This window comes from Neopelma chrysocephalum, unplaced genomic scaffold (genome assembly GCF_003984885.1).
Source record: "Neopelma chrysocephalum unplaced genomic scaffold, ASM398488v2 Primary Assembly neopelma1_44, whole genome shotgun sequence".
In the NCBI taxonomy this organism is placed as follows: Eukaryota; Metazoa; Chordata; class Aves; order Passeriformes; family Pipridae; genus Neopelma; species Neopelma chrysocephalum.
The window spans coordinates 13014163-13031874 of NW_020897703.1; the positions used below are offsets into that span (position 1 = coordinate 13014163).

At 36.5% G+C, this 17712-nt stretch overlaps 1 protein-coding gene across 9 annotated transcripts in view; it reads left to right on the top strand.

Moving 5' to 3' along the window:
- Positions 1–7: 7 nt before the first annotated feature.
- The window catches only part of GPR155 (G protein-coupled receptor 155), a 28022-nt gene continuing 10317 nt past the window's right edge, over positions 8–17712 (top strand). For 4 of the 9 annotated variants that reach the window (XM_027678521.1, XM_027678516.1, XM_027678520.1 and 1 more), the window contains exons 1-10: positions 8–151; positions 5117–5622; positions 9060–9459; positions 10748–10913; positions 12153–12308; positions 13387–13470; positions 14786–14906; positions 16202–16286; positions 16368–16458; positions 17483–17689. In XM_027678521.1, the coding sequence (XP_027534322.1) occupies positions 5163–5622; positions 9060–9459; positions 10748–10913; positions 12153–12308; positions 13387–13470; positions 14786–14906; positions 16202–16286; positions 16368–16458; positions 17483–17689 (1770 nt within the window). In that variant the 5' untranslated portion in view covers positions 8–151; positions 5117–5162. Of the gene's footprint in view, positions 152–5116; positions 5623–9059; positions 9460–10747; positions 10914–12152; positions 12309–13386; positions 13471–14785; positions 14907–16201; positions 16287–16367; positions 16459–17482 lie in introns of all 9 variants that reach the window. The other 5 variants (XR_003533499.1, XM_027678514.1, XM_027678515.1 and 2 more) reach the window with 2 other exon arrangements.

The window sequence follows — 17712 nt, forward strand, 5'->3', positions numbered from 1 at the left end:
GCCGGGCTGTGGCTGTCGGGGCGGGCCGGGGCGGGCCAGCCCTCCCCTCCTCGGTACCGGCGGCCTCGGCCTTAGAGGGGTTCTCACTTTGGCAGAGTACGAACCCTCCCCACGCACTCCTGTGCGTAGGCGCCTGCCGAAAGCTGAGTAGGTAAGCTGCCCGCTCGTCCTTCGCCGGTTTCTGGCTGTATTTGCTATTGAGGCAGCTGTCGCACAGGGCACTGCTGCTGGGTTTTTATCTTTGAGTGAAAATGCTGTGTGCTCGTAGGTGACCATGAGAAGGAGAGCAGTGATGGGCAGGGAAAGGGCAGCCGAGAGGCGTTCGTTTTGTTGTGGCTTTCTCTCTGCGGGTCAAAGGATTTTGCATCCCAGTTTGGCAAGTGATGCAAGTGAGCTGCTTTTTAAGGGGTTCTGGCAAGAAAATATAGCCTGCCTTTTGAAAAAGGTATGTTGTTGCTTTAGAAGTATGTATCTATCTTCTGACAAGCCCAAAGATGAGCCTAATTGAAAATTAAGGGGAGGTGTGTTTCCCATTTGTTTTCTGGGTTGATATTCTGTGCTGTTGGCAACTGTTGCTTCATTTGGGCTTGTCTGAACTCCCACACTGCCAGAATTTATGTAACTTGAAGTGTTGCGGTGTGAGCTCTGCCAGTGGTACCCAGGGCAGGCCTCGGCGTCGTGGGTTTCCAGCGCACGCGGCTTCCCCCGCTGCTCTGCTGCCAGGTGCCGCCTTGTTGTCACATCACAGGAGAAGAATGAAAAAGGGAACGTGATCTTGAAAAACAACTGCTCAGAGACATGTAAGGTCTGATATTTCTTGTGGTATTGTCTAGATTTGCAGATAGGGGTGGCCCACTGCTGGGGTTAATTGCTGTTGCAATATTGCCCTTTCTCTATTTTCTTAGCCCATTAAAGAGAAAAGTAAAAATCATGATTAACTTGAAAGAATAGGAACCGCAGTAATCACTTCTTCCCACTTAATTTTATCATTGTATCTCCCTACAGTTCCTTCCTCTTAGACTTACTGCACAAATTTTTACATGAAAATGCATGTAGTAGATGCTTAATCTGAGCTGAGGATGACGTGCTAGAGCTGCCACAAATGTAACTCTTCCTGCCTCAATTCTACTTTCAGCTTCCTGAGTAAAATAATGTGTCATCCTTGAGATGTTTCCACATTGCACTAAAGTAGGAAAGTTTTTGAGTTGCATTAAAGTAGGTCATATTGTGGGATATAATTTATGAACAATGTGCACAGCCTTGCCAGTGTCACCACATTATCCTAAGAGTGAAAGCTTATCAGTTGAAAGCTTAAGAGTGAGAGACCAAAGGGAGGATGTACATTAAGGTTATCTCTTCTATTCTCTCATACTGTCTTTGACTTTCATTGAAAAAGAAGATGAAAGGGATTTTCCTACTTGTAAAGGAGACAACTTCTCTATTTCTGTACTTGGAGGAACCTGATGTTGCTTAACTCACAGCTGCTGGAAAATTAAGTTTCTGGTCTGGTGAATTTTAACACTTTACAAATACTGACAACCTACAAGAGAAATGGGCAAATGTCAGTGCTCCAGTTTGTTTCATGGGAAGTGTAAACTGCACTTAATCCTTGCTCTCTCTGTATTGTTGGTCTTCATTACAAGGCTTCCTCTCGTGCTGGCTCTACTGTCCTTCCTTAAAAATGCAAGTTGATGGTCTGGCTGCAAGCAGCTATGCTTAACACAGTCGACAGCAGATAAGGCAGCATTATTCCTAAAAGCTTTGTCTGTATTGGCCTGCAGTTCTGTGGTGGTTTGTTCCCAACAATGCAGCTGTGGCTGAGTGTTCAGGGATTCAATCCTCAGTCTCTGAAGGGATAACCACAAATCATATCCTATGGAGTCAAAGCTAAGTGCTTTCCCTTGGAACTGTGTTATATTTCCTTATTTTAGTGTCATTGTTTTGTTACATCTACTATAAGAACAGATTCTTTACTGTATAGAATACATCAGGTTTCAGTTCTGCATAAGATCATTATCTTTGATTTCATTGAGAACTGTGAATTGGAGACAATTTCACTCTTGTGAGATGCTAGTCTGAGTTAAGCCTGAGCTGTAATAAGGCTGTATATTAAATCTGCAATTAGTCATTGCATAATCTCAGAACAGTTATATAAATGTCTGTATCCTGTAGAGCAAAAGGTACTGAGATATACATTTCCTGTGTTAAGCAGCATGGTGTGCAAGAGCTTGCATTTCTGGAAAATACTGCTCTGCAATAATCTGTGTTAAATGTGAAGATTTGGGAATGTGCATGTCTCAGGAGCTGAAGAGGTGATTCACTCCCAAAGCCCTCTGAGGAGTGCCAGTAGCAGCTTTTACTGTGATGCAGTTTCTCTCTTTGAAACTCATGTGGTTCACCAAAAATTGAACCTATGTGACTTCAGAGGGTCCCTTGTAATGAAGTTCAAGGTGAAGGTAGTCTGAAAGAAGGCTGCAGGAATATTTGTGGCACTTCACAAAGGATGGTTGTAGGATGTGTGGGTGTGTATCCATGTCAGTTTTGATCTAGTGAGGAAGATACAGGATTTAGCATGTGCCACTGACCAATACAACATAAGTCAGTCTTCTAAATAGTTGTTTAAGTCCAGAATTATGAAATGGGGACAAGGGCATTTCTATATTTTGTAGCAATTCTATGAGGAGAAATAATGAGAGAAGTGTTTAATTTAGGCACAATTTTGGTTTAAAAAGATGGGCTTGTGTAGCACTATTGATAGGTTCAGTCTGTGCAAGCAAAAAGACTGGATAGGTCAAACCATTTTTCAGGAGAGAAAAAGAGTAAGGAGATACTATAGTGCAGAAAATCTGTGGCTTTTTTGAGTAAGAATAAATTTTGTCATTAGCCTTGGATAGGGAGGCACAGGAGATGAAAAGGGATAGATACAGCTGGAATACATTTCCACTACAGATCAAATGTTGCATTTTGTTAAAAAAGCTTCTTCTTTATCTTATGGCTGAAAAAAAGACCTCAGGAGAGCAGCAAGTAGGTTGAACATGTTGCATTGCCAGGAGCTTTACCTCTATGCAGTTCTGTAAGCTTGGAGAATTTGACTTGGGGCTGTGCCAGAAACCTGCTTTTCACCTTGCAGCTAGTGTAAAATGTGGCTGATTTATTTCAAGATTTCAATATTGGAAATCTGTCTCTGATTCTCTTTTGGACATTTTGCAAATTCCAACAACATCCTTAAGTTTTTCTACTAGAAGAGATGGTTTGTTGTCTTCTTCATTTATTGCAAGTTTTTCCATTGTTCTGTAGTAGATAATGCTTTGAGCTCTTGGTCCAAATAGATCTGAATGAATGTATCATCTATAACATAAGAAAAATATGCTTTAAAATTTAAAGCCCTACTTGGTGTGAGACTTGTTTTCCTTGGGAGGAGAGATAACAAAGGCTACTGGACAGATTTGGATGATGCAGCTACTCAGTCCAGATGAATTAAAACAGCATTGTAGAAGTGCTTACTAAAAGCCTCAGGCATAAATAAAAGTCATGAGTCAAAGAGTTTATGCTACATGTGAATATGTGTGTGCTGGATGCCAGGGTGTGAAATAGAGCATACAAGATCTCACCTTTGCACAGACTTGATTTACTTGCTTATTTGCCCGGCTGTTATGAGTTCTGTGTTCCTTGTGGATAGGATACAAAGAGACTGGGAAGGCTCTTAAACCAGTTATTAATTTGCACAGATTGTGCTGTACAAAACATTGTTTGGGAATGGGCAATCTCAGCTTTGCCACTGGTATGTTACATGGCTTACGGCAAATCAGTTCGTGCTTACCTCGGTTTCTATCCCTACAAAGTGTGTAAGTTGTCTTGACTTCCTATCCAGAGTACTTCAGGATTTAGTCATGTCAGAATTTTACATTTAGAGTTATAGGTGATGGACTGCACAGTTTGCAGAGCTGTATCACCAAAGCCGTTTCCGCTTCTGGCAAGACCTTGCTATTGACCAATGAATATTAGTGTTCAATGTCCAGTCTCTTCATCTGATTTGCAGACTTTACATGTCTGCCAGCATATAAAACCTGCAGAGCTCTAGTCAGCCCTTTCAAAGGGGATCACTGCTAACAAGTCAGGAACAGGAGTAACAAGACATTTCTGTTGTACGTAAGTACTTAACGCATACTTAAATTTCACTGCTACAGGCCTGAAGAATCGTATGTAGAAATATGAGTAGGCACTAGTGTGGTGAATTAGATCATTGGCCACTATGTCATATGTAGATTCTTTGCTAACTGGAAAGTGTGTTATTAGCACATGAAACTGAAATGTTGGGAGAGGTCAAAGTTGCATAAAGCAAGGTACAAACTTAAAGGGTGAGATGATGATTTGATCTCTAAATCTTTCTGGAAGGTAGAGAGGACCTTGTCAACAGTTTTTGTGCCAGAGTGGAGAAGCTATGATTCTTGGTCAAATTTATCTTCCTTTCCTGGTGCTCAGTTCTTCTTCTATTGTCTGTTCTGTAATAATTTAAGAGGGCATAAGCTTGTACTTAATAAGAAAGCACAGGGGAGTGGGATGTTGATGTGTAGAGAATGTGTAGGTTACAGGCTGCTAATGAGAATGTAAAGAGTCTTGTGCTTTAGTGTTACAGTTAACTAGGCTTGTAATGTTGGTCTGGAAATGAGGAATATACTCTGAGAATTTTCTGAAACAATGACTGGAAACTGCTGAATGGTTGTAATTTATTCCAGATGATGTTTGGATCCTACAATAATAGCAAAAAAAAGGCCTTGTTATGTCTCCTTTCCTTCCAAGAGATTTTTTTGCTTTTTGAATCCCCAATCTACATTTAGTTTTCATATTTCAGTGTTACCCTCTTATTTCTTTTGGGATTTTTGCCTTCTATCGATTGTCTTGTTCAATGGTGTGGAGTTGTGAATGATTTCTGAAGATCATATGTGTATGGAACGATTTTCTCAGAGTTGTTTCTCTTTAGCTATTTGTCCTCTATCTCGTTATTTGTTTGTAACGCACTTGTAAGTGTAAACTCTTCTGTTAGCAAGCCTAGTACCATAAATATTCAAAACCACAGTTTTGGAAGTTAATAAATGTACTTTTGTTTCTTTTACAGATGAGATCATTTCATACTCTTCTTTTGGAAGAGCTGGTCAAAGGAAATGGATAGCTATCCGGACTTTGCTGCAAAGAACCTCTCATATTCAGCAAATATGTCTATTTCTTTGCCTGGACAAGCTGGACTCAATACCACCAGTGGTACTCCTTCTATGTCAATAAGCAGGCTTTTCCCGGCCCTCTTGGAATGCTTTGGAATAATTCTTTGTGGCTACATAGCTGGAAGAGCCAACATTATCACATCAACTCAGGCCAAAGGACTGGGAAATTTTGTGTCCCGCTTTGCACTCCCAGCATTACTGTTCAAAAACATGGTGGTACTTAACTTTTCTAATGTGAATTGGTCCTTCCTGTACAGTGTTTTAGTTGCCAAAGCTGCTGTGTTTTTTTTAGTCTGCATTTTAACATTGTTGGTAGCCAATCCTGAGAATCGATTTAGCAAAGCAGGTTTGTTCCCCATTTTTGCTACACAAAGCAATGACTTTGCACTGGGATATCCAATAGGTAAGTATGCTTTCTTCTTTTAATTGTCACTGTTCCAGACATGTTTGCTTTTTTTCCATAATTTGAAATTGACTTCTGAACTGAGTTCCATGCTATCAAAGTAATTTCTGAAGTGCCTCTCAAAATTCTCTTTGAGATCATTCATCACCTAGGCAAGGTTAAGAACAAAAAAGAAAGCAAGTTTGTTCTAGCAAAACCAAAAGCGGGACATTTGATTACAGAATTGAAAAAACAGTTACAAAAGAGAAGCCTAACCATGCAATTCCAGATTATACATAACAAGTAGCCCCATATTTTAGATGACTTGAGGAGTTAGCAGTTTCTTTATCTCTATTCCAGGGCAGCATGCTCAGGAGAATCTTCAGTCTTTCTTACTCTCTTCAGATTTGCTAGATATGTATAAAATGTAGACAAATGCAATTGCAAGCTTTTTCTTCTTTAGATGAAAATGCTGTGTTTCCCTCAGTTGTATCTTCTGAGATTTATTCCTCTTGAGAGAAATCAGAAGTATGTCACAAATATGGCTGAGGATTGTATCTTTGTTTCTTGGTATGTGTTTTAAATGCCAATTAGGGTTTCTGAGTTTTTATATATATATTTTGGGCTCGTCTAAATGTATTTCCATTGTATTTTGTTAAAACGTTCCTTCTTCTTTGACTTTCTTGTCAGACTACATATTTCTTCAGATACTTCATGATTTATGAGTCATATTTTTCTGGGTATGATAATGCCAAAATCTACACCATTAAGTTCATTAAGAGCTTTACTGGAATACTTACTGCAACAGTGACACTGTAGGCCCTGAGGTTTGTCTGTTTCTTAGAGCTGCTCACTTCCTCTCCTGTCCTTTCACTTCTCCCATCCCCCCAACCAGTGTTTGGTTCATGCTGTCACCTATGCAAAGTTTTTACTATTAATGACTTCTCTGAAGCGTCTGCAGGACACTTGGGCAACAAAGAATGCCTTGCTTCTTTTTATGTATGGTGATAAGTAGCGTTTTGAACAAAACCTGATCTTTTAATGGAAATACATTTTAAAAAACTGTAGGAGTTGAAATTTGTAAGGGAAAAAAAATCAGTATTGACAAATCAGTGTATTAAAACAACACTATTTTAAAAGGCAGTTTGAACACTTAAATCAATAACTTCCTGAGTCTTCATCCGATGTAATTTCTTTAGTATATTACTATTATTATTTATTATTACTTCTTTACTATGCTATTTTTTGCTGTTTAACAAAGATTTGCATATAGGAAAATCAAAATGCAGGTTAAATTATCAAAGATCATCACTGTGTTTTTCTGTTATCGTGGCTATGACAGTGATGTTGGGGTGAAAGAAAGCTGGCACAGAGGTTTGCTAGCACCCCCATGATGTAGATAAAACTACTATGATAGAAAGCTTTGTTTGTTTTTTATTACTGGGTGAGATGATACAACTGACAGAACAGCTTCACCTGTTCTCTAGTGCTATATTGTTAAAGCACAGGTGTAGCAGAGCTGTTGTGTGGATGATGGCTCAGTTACCATGACTTTAATGTTACTAATTGTATTAAGCATGGACAACTAGTGTGGGACTTGTATGTAATTTTGAGCAGCTGAGACATGGAGAACTGATTTAAAAAAAAATATCTTTGATTTCAATTTTTTGTTATGATCAACAAACGGGCATCTTCATTTAAATAAAAAAAAAATTTCATCAGCAGTAGAAGTTGTGGATTATTTTCACTGTCTTAATGATTCCTTTGGAATAATTTCTATTTCTTTTCACCCACTGACTCAGTGATCTAGTTACACTTTTTGTACCCAGGAAAACGCATTGTGGCTTCATACATCAGTAAAAGTACTTATAGACTTTGACATATTGTATTAAGTATGCAGTTTCACTTTGCCAGAAAGTAATGGCTTTTTAAATTTTTCACTCAGGCACTACTTACGTATGGCTTGTATGGAGTTGCATTTATATAAATATATATATATATATCTGTATAAAGCAATATAAAACATCACTCTAAGGTTTGAGGTTTTAGAAAAAAATGTATTTACATAAAAAGTGTCCAGCATGTTTTTATTTATCAAAATGTTTTTAGTGCTTAAAATTGGTTTGTTAAATGCAGTAACTAACCACACACTCGGCAGTTCTGTTCAGCAGTTTATTCAGCATTTTAGCACAGGTAGTTCTTGTATATGTGCTTTGATCATGGCCTGTAAGAGGAAAAACACCTTTAGTGCCTTTTCTTGTATATGTAACATATCAGCTAATTGAGAATGTCAGTTTATTCAGTCTAAAGAGGAGATTGTTCTTACTGAGTGCTCATTTAGCATTCAGAAATTTCAGAAGACATAATATAAAGATAAAAACATTTTGGATTTTGAAAAATGTAGTCATGAGGGAAAACCTTTTCAGAAAAATAACAGGTTAATAATGTTATTATTATTCATAGTATATATAATATGTATAAAATATACATTATATATCTATATAGTAGATATAGTAATTATTCTTATAGTAGTAATAGTAAGTATATATTAATATATTATAATTGAGATTCTATTAATAGTTATGTTATTGATAATAACAATAAAATAACTGAATATAGTAGCATTATAAGACAGGTAGAAGATAACAGTGTACTTTTAAAGCATTGGGTTTTTTTAATTCACCCTAGAATTTAATCTTGTATATCTTTCCAAAGTATTTTCATCATTTTTGAAGTGCTGTTAGTACAAACTTGAAATAAGAAGCAGTTCTACTTTGACTCAAAAGTATGTAATAGCAATGAAAACAAATGCACTTGATTTAAAGTTCCTTGAAGGGCCATAACTACAGCAATAACTCTTGTCCTGAGTAGTCCCAGAGAATGAACTAATAATTAAGTGATAAGCTATTTTTTATTTGGTTGTTGTTTTGCTGTGTATTGAATCAATGTAGAATGATCACACCTGACTTACCCAGTGAAAACTGATTAAATTTCAGAGTTGTGAAACTCCCCTAAGATGGGAAGCAACTTGTGTCCTCCAAAGGTGCATTTAATTATCCATACTTGTCACATTCCTGGGGAGGAAAAGCAAGTGAGAAATAAAGCCAAAATTTTTCCAGCATTTGGGATGACTCAAAGGAAACATAGGATTGTTATATTGTTTTCTTTCTTTTTTTCTATAAATGTTGACTATTTGTAGAATCATTAAACAGTATTGGATAGTTAATGTTTGGTCTTTATTGTGTTCATTAGATGACTGTGGCCTGATGTGATTGGGCATACTTCTCTTACAGCATCATCTTATATTGATTGTTAATAAAAATGAATCCTTCAGTTGTTTCTGAAGGAAAAAAGAAATAATTTTCTTTAGTTTTCAAACAGCAATATTTAATTTCAATATTAATGTGTTTTTGTACTGAAATGTTATCACTCATCATTCTTCATTTCCTGTCTTCTAGTTGAAGCTTTATATCAAACCACTTACCCCGAGTATCTCCAGTACATTTACCTAGTGGCTCCAATATCTCTTATGATGCTAAACCCCCTGGGGTTTATCTTCTGTGAAATCCAGAAGTGGAGGGATAATCGCACTGTGCCACGCAGCAAAGTCAAAATAGTGGGCCTAGCACTCCTTCGAGTTTTGCAGAACCCAATTGTATTCATGGTCTTCATAGGAATTGCCTCAAACTTTATTCTTGGCCAGAAAATTCCCGAATATCTTGAAAACTTCCTTGATGGACTGGGCAGTTCTTTTTCTGGCTCTGCACTTTTTTACCTTGGACTAACTATGGTGGGACAAACAAAAAAACTGACAAAGGGTATGTTTGTTGCACTGATCCTTCTCATCACAGCTAAACTGTAAGTTTGATTTATGTATTTTTGTAATTTTGTTCTTTAGATGTTTTAAGCTCTGAATACCCTGGTCAGATGGCTTTTCTCTTAAAAGCATTATAATTGATAGTATGTTTCACTTTCAGTATTTTGAGTGCTTCCCAAACTCTTTGATAGTATACAACTGTTAACTTTTAAGGGAAATTAAGCAGACTACAAACCTGTTGTCAGGCTCTGCAGAGAAAAAAAAATCAGGGGTGCTGTGGCTTCATGGACTGCCTGCAGGCCATCTGTCATGAATTAAGTAGTTGGGGAATTACTAGTTTAAATTAAAATTTATTAAATAAATACTTAGACAATAGTGATTTTGAGTACATTTGATTAGTGTTTGTATTTTATTTGGCTTAAACAATGCATATCTGAGTTGTTTTTCCTTGCTTTATCTATAAATCTTTGAAACTGCTATATTGGAAGAGCTTAAAAATGGTCACCTTATGCTTTTAAACTGCTTGACTTTTAAGCATAATAAAATGACAAGCTGTATTTAGAACTCATTATCTTCCCTTGAATATATCTCAGTGGTGAATTAAATAGTTTACGTCCTACAGAGCTACAATTAACATAATGGAATCATTGTTTGGTGGTCAAGTTTATGTTGTAAATTTTGAAGGTGCATTTGAATATCAGTACAACTAACTAGCAAACTTAAAGACCTAGTCTGTAAATGGCAAATTTTGTAAGAATGTGAAAAAAATTGGGTTTTAATATTAGCACTTTGCTTTACTGGTGACCCTGTGTAAGGCTTACACTGGGTTTCTGTGAGATCTAGCCTATTGCTAAAGGTGAACAAAATAGCATTGATGCAGGGGGTTTGCTGGCCAAAACATTTGGAATGGGATACTTAAGCTTGAGCCCTTGTTATATTTCAGACAACTTGCAGAAAGGTGGTCAGAGTTTCACAGCTTCTGAGTGCTTATAGCTACTATTTAACAGTTGAAAAATGAGGGGTGTTTTATGTTTTACCTTTCTAAATCCAAGGTTTATACAAAGAATGTGTCTGCTTATATCCCATAGTTTGTTGTCATTTTTATCTTTTTTTTTTTAAGTGTAACTTGTGACATAAGATTTTTAAGCAGCTGGTAAATGCCTTGGTAACAGTAAAGGCAATCATTCAAAATGATGTTAGTATTTTGCTTTTCATAAATAGTATTCAAACAAACCTTAAATTTCCTTTTGATTCATTTTCTGAGTAAAGAAAAGTCTATTGGTATAGCTTGAATAATATTTTTTCAATTTTTTCTCCCTCTGTTTTCAGACTTATGATGCCATTTCTCTGTAGAGAAATGGTGGAGCTCTTGGACAGGAGTGACAGCGTGGTCAACCACACCAGTTTATCAAACTATGCATTTCTTTATGGAGTTTTTCCAGCAGCACCTGGTGTCGCGATATTTGCAAGTCAATTTAATATGGAAGTAGGAATTGTACGTAGTTAGACTTTTCCAAATATGTGCTAAATTTGAGCTTAACTTTGTTGATGAAATACTTAAATAAGTAGGCTTTAAGAATTTGCTTTTCTGTAGTATAGACATCTTAGACTTACTTGTACTCCCTGGATCTTTCCTGATCTCTCAAGTGCCTTGATAGTAGATGTTTATATATAAGTCCTCATACTTTTTTCATTCGTGACTCTGGTAGGAAGAACTAGGATAACTTTAAATATAAAGAACTTGTACCTTTATTGGGTTTTGGGTTTGGATTTTTTTTCAAAGACCTAATCTTTGAGATACTGTTTTTTAGAAAAAGAGAAATTCCGTTACTGACTTCAGTAAGAATAATATTAGTTCAATGCTGAAAGATCTTATGCTTTAACTGATTCAGTTGTGTTGCCCTTCAATTAAATCTTGTGATAGAAACGCATTTTACTTTTTTTAATGTATAATAGAGAGTACCAATTACCTTTTCAACTTAAAATACAAATTTTAGAGATGTTTCTTCCAGTTGAAGTGACATTGAAACATTTCTGTTAACTTCTATTGTTTTTAATGTTTTCTGTTTTGGGGTTGTTTAGATGTTTGGGTTTTGTTTTGTTTTGTTTTGTTTTTAAGATAAAGGGGAGGAAAGGATACTAAAAATAAATCTTGATGGATAGAATTTTGTGTCCTACAAACTCAGGAAATCTGTTTAAAGCAGTGGTCTGTGGTACGAGTGACAATTCACACTTCCATCACTTTGCAAATTTCAGAAAGCAGAAAAACAATGAGATGCCAAACTAGAAATCACTTGAATGTAAATATATAGGGTTTATTCTCATGAATTGGTGCATATTAGTATTTGCATAACTATATGTTCTCTTATTTATTTATGGTATGAATATTTGAATCCAAAAGTAAATTGTGATAGTGTAAATTCACCCCTAGACTGTAATCATTAGTGTATTTGACACCCATAAAAAAGCTATAAGAATTTGCAGCAGGGAACTCTCTAATCCTGCTATTTCAGAAGCTTGTAAAAATGTTCAGTTTAGCTGCATGTATAAGCCGGATACTTTCTGGCTTAAATTCTAAATAATTTGTTATAGAAGCAACTCATGGATTTGTTAAAGGTCTGTATATGTTTAATTCAAAGGTCCAATTTTGCCAGCAGTTGTGTTCCTGAAAGCAGATTATTTAACTCGAGATCTGATTAACTCTGTTCTTGTTTTTGTTTGACTCTTTTTGCAGATTACCTCAGGCATGGTGATAAGCACTTTTGTGTCTGCACCCATTATGTATGTGTCTGCGTGGCTGTTGACCATCCCATCTATGGACCCCAACCCACTGGCATCTGCACTCCAAAACGTTAGCTTTGACATCAGTATCGTCAGCCTCATTTCTCTGGTAGGTGCTGGTGAAGTGAAATACAAAAACACGCTGTTATGTCAGAGTAGTGGTAGTACATGAGCAGCCAATTGAGTCACAATAAGACTCATATTTCTTCATCATATTCTGTTCCAGAAAGATAAGGAAGAAGTTAAAAATTTTGATTTAGCATTGAGTCTGCTGGAAAGCTGCACTATAGAGAAAGATGGGTGGCTGAATTAGAGCTCTTAGTGCAGGGCTTGGGAGTTTCTTTTTTGTTTGGGTTTGTTTTCATTTTTTAATAACAAGGTGTGAGGGAATTACAGTACTAGCTTACACCACAGGGACTAATTACGTCAAGCCAAATGAGATGCTTGGATATCACAGTAATGAAGGCTGTGTACAAACTTTAGCTCCAGAAATGTCACTGAATATCTGTTTAATGAAATCTTAATGAGTATTAATGAAAATGTTTAACCTGAAAGGTTTAACTTATCAAATTCCTTTCCTAGAAATTCTTTTCTTAAAAAGTGAGATAATCCAGAAGTCCAATGTGAATTGTGTTTTGGCTTTATAAAAAAAAATAAAGATAGTGTAATTATTCTATTTGCTTTTTTAAAATAAAAACATTTATGTTTGAAGGAGTTGAAATTTTCTGAAGTTGTTGTCTCAGTTGTTCAAGACGAGAAGTCCTCTTGTCTTGAAACTGTGCCTGAAGGGAAGCCAGAAATTAATGCTGCCACTTGCTCTCATATAATTTTGGGAGATTCAGGGGAGATGGGTGGGAATCTTAAATTCTAAGTTGCCAGGTCACTCTGTGGTCATTTATATTCTGAGGAACAAATAGGCTTCTGTACACTAGAGGCAAGTTCTTGGTGCTTCCTGGGAATATTTCACCATCAAGAGAACACAAAGATGCATTGCTTTTTCTGGCTACAGCTGCAGAGGCAGAGGGACTGACAGCAGTTGGTATGAAGCTGCCTAGAGTAGTCATGTTGCTAAAAAACTTTTCCAGAAGATCTGTTGTGTATTTAATTTCACCATAGTCTACAAGAATATTCTTTGTTCTTTTGGGTTTGGTTTTATTCTTAAATTATTTTTTTCTTGTATGTTACAGACCTGGTCTCTTATTGTTGTTCTTCTGAGTAAGAAATACAAACAGCTTCCTCATATGATTACAACAAATCTACTTGTTGCTCAGGTCAGTAGTAAGAAGAATGCTGTTGTGTGTTTGATGGTTTAAGTCTTTTTAAACATTTTTACAAGTTTGGTTTCTACAGTGATATCTTTAAAGCCATCTATGGAGGGCAGGGAACTCTAATGTGTGACTTGTCTAAACAATTTCTTTGCCTTAAAATACACCTTTGAAGAAAATTGTAGTTAATGCTGGTACTATGGTTCTCAAACAGAACTATAAGCAATCAGAATGGAGAGTGGCTTCTGAAATGTATTTTCAGTTACTGCCCAATACTGTTGAGTGCACTTCTGTTCAATTTATACTGATTTGAAGTCAGCAGTACCAGGAACAGCAGCGTATGTTTGACCCTATAGTGACCCAATTCAAGGAGCCAAATAGAAAAATAATCCCTGTGATATTTATCCCCCTGAAGTGGCTTGCTGAGGGATCAGACAGGTGCAAGTGCTGGTGAAAGGAAGGGGTGTGGGAATGAATGGCTGGTGGCTGGGGAAGGCCAAAGCCAAATGGCTCTGGATTAATTTTAATTGCAATTTAATCTGAGAGAGAACTACAGAGTGTAGATGCTCCTTATTCCCTTGAAGTCAACTGCACAACTGCCGTTAATTTCAGTGAGAACAGCCTGTGGCTGTAATACATCTGTGTGGTAGTGCTTTCTGAAGTGTTCTGGCTTTTTGAAAAAAAAAATCTCTATGTATATATATAGTAAACTCTGAGCTCTGATCATGGAGTCACATTGAAAAAATGGCATGTACAAGAACTGCAGGTGCTTCTGTTCTATTTCAGCAAAGTTAGCTTTCATCATAAAAAAATTGAACTACTGTGTTACTGTGTCCATAATATTTCACCCTATCTTTTTGGATTCCTTCAGTACTAAAATTAGCATATATCCCATATCACTGGGTGAAAACTGCTCAAATTCTTTGCTGAACAAACATCTGTTGACCTCAGTTTCATGTGCAAATAATTTCAAATAAATGGTTTGTACTTATCAAAAACATCAGCTTTTACTTATTGTAAAGGTATATAAAGTTGGTTTTTTTTCAGATTTGCCTTGCTCCCAGTTTATATGAAGTATATAATTGCTCTCAAAAAAACCCTCCCGAAAATAGGGTACCATAGTTAAGTGACACAGCTGCAATACTGAATTTACTGTGGCAGTGCTTTATTGCTAAGAGAAGTATCCAGTTTGTAAAATCACACTCCAGTGAATCTGGGGTTGGAGTTTTAAAGCTTATTGCAAGTATATTGCACTGTGTTTAGTTTTCCTTGTTATTCTGCTTTCCCAATTTAAATGATGGCATCTCACCTTTCTTTCCAGTTTATTGCTTGCATTGGAATGGTGGTATGGAATTTCGTTGTTAAAGAGAAAGACATCACCATGCAGATCCTAGTCTTTATATTTCTCTACAGCTCACTTTACAGCACCTACCTATGGACAGGTATGATTTTTCTCAGCAGAACTTAGGTACTGTAATAAAAGATTAATGTACTGAAATAATGTTACATTCTTCAGAGTAATCGTTCCTTTCGCTTGTATGTAGTTCTATAAATATGTATACTTAAGTTGTGCCAAGCTGCAGCACTGGCAACACAGGGCAGTGTCAGGCACTGCTTCTGCTGTTGGAAGCTTATACCTAGGGCAAGTCTTGTTTGTCTTTGCTGGATACAGCAGCCTGGTTAGTGTGTGACGGGAGACAAGAACCTGCTCTCGAGGCAGAAGCAATTACAAATAGAGTGAATGTGGTGGGTTGCCCTTCAGCTAGTCAAAGTCTTAATGGTGATTTTTAATTAATGCAGAGTTTAATATTTTAATTATACAGCATTAAGTAGATTTGAAAATTTGGTGCCTCAAAAAGTAGAAAATGCAGAATGAAGGGAAATACCAAAGTAACTCTAACATCTCTTTATCCTGGCAACTGTAATTTCTAAAAACAATATGTGTGTGTATGATTAAGAAGGGATTGAAATAAGACAGAATTGAAAGATACATCAAGAATCTCAAAGAACCTTACATATATGATTTAAAAAATACTTTGGGTATTCAAAAGAGTTTTGTACTGTTCCCGAGTCTAGAAGTCTAAGGGTTTAATTCCTGTGTTGTTTAGCTGAAATAGGTAGCTCATGCTTGGTAAGGCGTAACATAAATACTAACTTTGCTTCAGCATGAGAATGTTGCTGATCTGCTGAGTTGTGAATAGAATAGGCAGTTCCAGAAGATACTCCCATATATAGTTATATATGTAAAAATATGTAAAACTTTTTTGTTAAATTTATCATTTGCTTTATAAAGGACTAGTCAGTTTTTAAAGAAATGTTATAACAGAATACAACATTATTTGTTGGTTACTCAAGAGTGTCAGAATAGAACAACTGCTGTCTGTACCTTAAGAAATTAGTTACTTGTGTCTTAAACGTTCTTATGACATCTTTGATATTCTTGTGAACCTTTCTTAATATTTAGAAGTGGATGTTAAATATAAAATGTCCTGAAATTTCTTCAGTGTTTCACTATTAACATGATTTTTTAAGACAATGGGTATTTCTAATTTACTTTCTCAGAATACAGCTAGAAAAACAATTGTGGACTATTGAAATGTCTGAGAGGAATATCTTGAGTTATTGAGCAGGTCACATCATACAGCTTCTAGACTCTGTACTTATTGATTCCCTTTTTAATAATAAACAAGGCATTTCTTTTGGTTTTGTTTTGGTGGATTTTTGTTGGTTTTTTTAGGTTTTCTATCTTTCTCTTTGTTTCTGTTGAAGAAGAGAGAAACAGTAAAGATTCCCATTGGGTTTATCATCATAGCTGGATGGGGGTAAGTTAATTCAAATGCTTCCCTGTAGAATTAGTGGGAGCATGCTAAATATGTTACATACTTCCTATTTTGCTCTTTCAGAATCCCAACAATTCTGGTGGGAGTCTTACTAATTGTTGGTGAACGTAACAACACTAGTATTGACTCTGCCTTTTTCTATGGAAAATATCAGGTATGAACATATTCTGTCCTCATCACTTCAGACTTCTGCCATATCCAATACATTAGTGAGAAATTGTCTTCTCTGCTTCTAATGCAAGTACCTTTCTGGCGAAGTATAGGCTACCATAACAAACATATCATTGTAGAATGCTTATAGATCGTTACAAAAATGTATTTCTGTAATGAACCATTAGTAAAACTTGTTTGAACAAGGAACTTCATGTTTAGTCAGCTATGACTAAGAAAAAGGGGGAGTAGGCTTCCCAAAGAAAAGGCTTAGGAGTGGTAGTGAATTGCAGAGCCCTTTTCCTGGTGACTAATTTGTAGTCTTGCTTGATAATTATCTAAAATTGTTATTATCCAATAGCTAATTAATGGCTTCTGGTCTGTAACAGATAGGATCTACTTTACCTGTGTGGCAGTAACTGCTTGCACTGGGGGAGGTGTCTCTGCACAATCATGGGTTGAAAGGCCCTGAGCCTGAACTGCCAGTGGTTCCTCTTATCAGAGGATGTAAAATGTACAAGCACAGATAGTTGTCACCTTTTTTCTCTGTCTTTCTTATGGATAGGGAGTCAATGAGTCACTTAGTATTATTCATGTGGCACTTTCACAAGTATTAAATAGCCTTAGAGTGGACTTTGGGTATCAGTGGCAGATGATTAGAAGGAACGTTAATTAATAGGGTGCTCCCCATGGGCAAAAGCATGGAAATTAGAGCACGTTCCTCTTTGGAATTAAAAGGTACCTGAGCAGAACTTAACTTGGAGCGCTACTGATCCTCAGAGAAAAGGTGACAATGATGAGGGGAGGTTTTTGGATTGCATGGGAAATAGGGGTCTACACTAAAAAAAAAAAAAAGCTGTAACTTGTTGCTCTTTCAGTGTCACAAGGTGCAAGAGCAGTTAATACAGAAAACTTAGTCTTATTCAGATGCATTTGTATGTACATTTAGAAAATTACTGAAGTTAGAAAGGCAGATATATGCCACTATTTTTCCATCTTTAAGTGTGTTTTCTTTGCTTTCTTAACAGATAATTACCACAGCAGTGATTCTGTTCATCAGTATATTGATGTCAGGCATTTCACTTATGTGCATGAACAGAAATAGGCAAGAGTCAAGCTATGAGGTGTTGAACCCATATTCACCACGAAGCCAAGTGGAGGAGGTTGAAGTGGGAAGGAGTGAGCAGAAACACATTTCAGCCTCTGTGCCTCAGCCTTCTCCAGAATCTTCTGCACAGCCTTCTCCAGAATCTTCTGC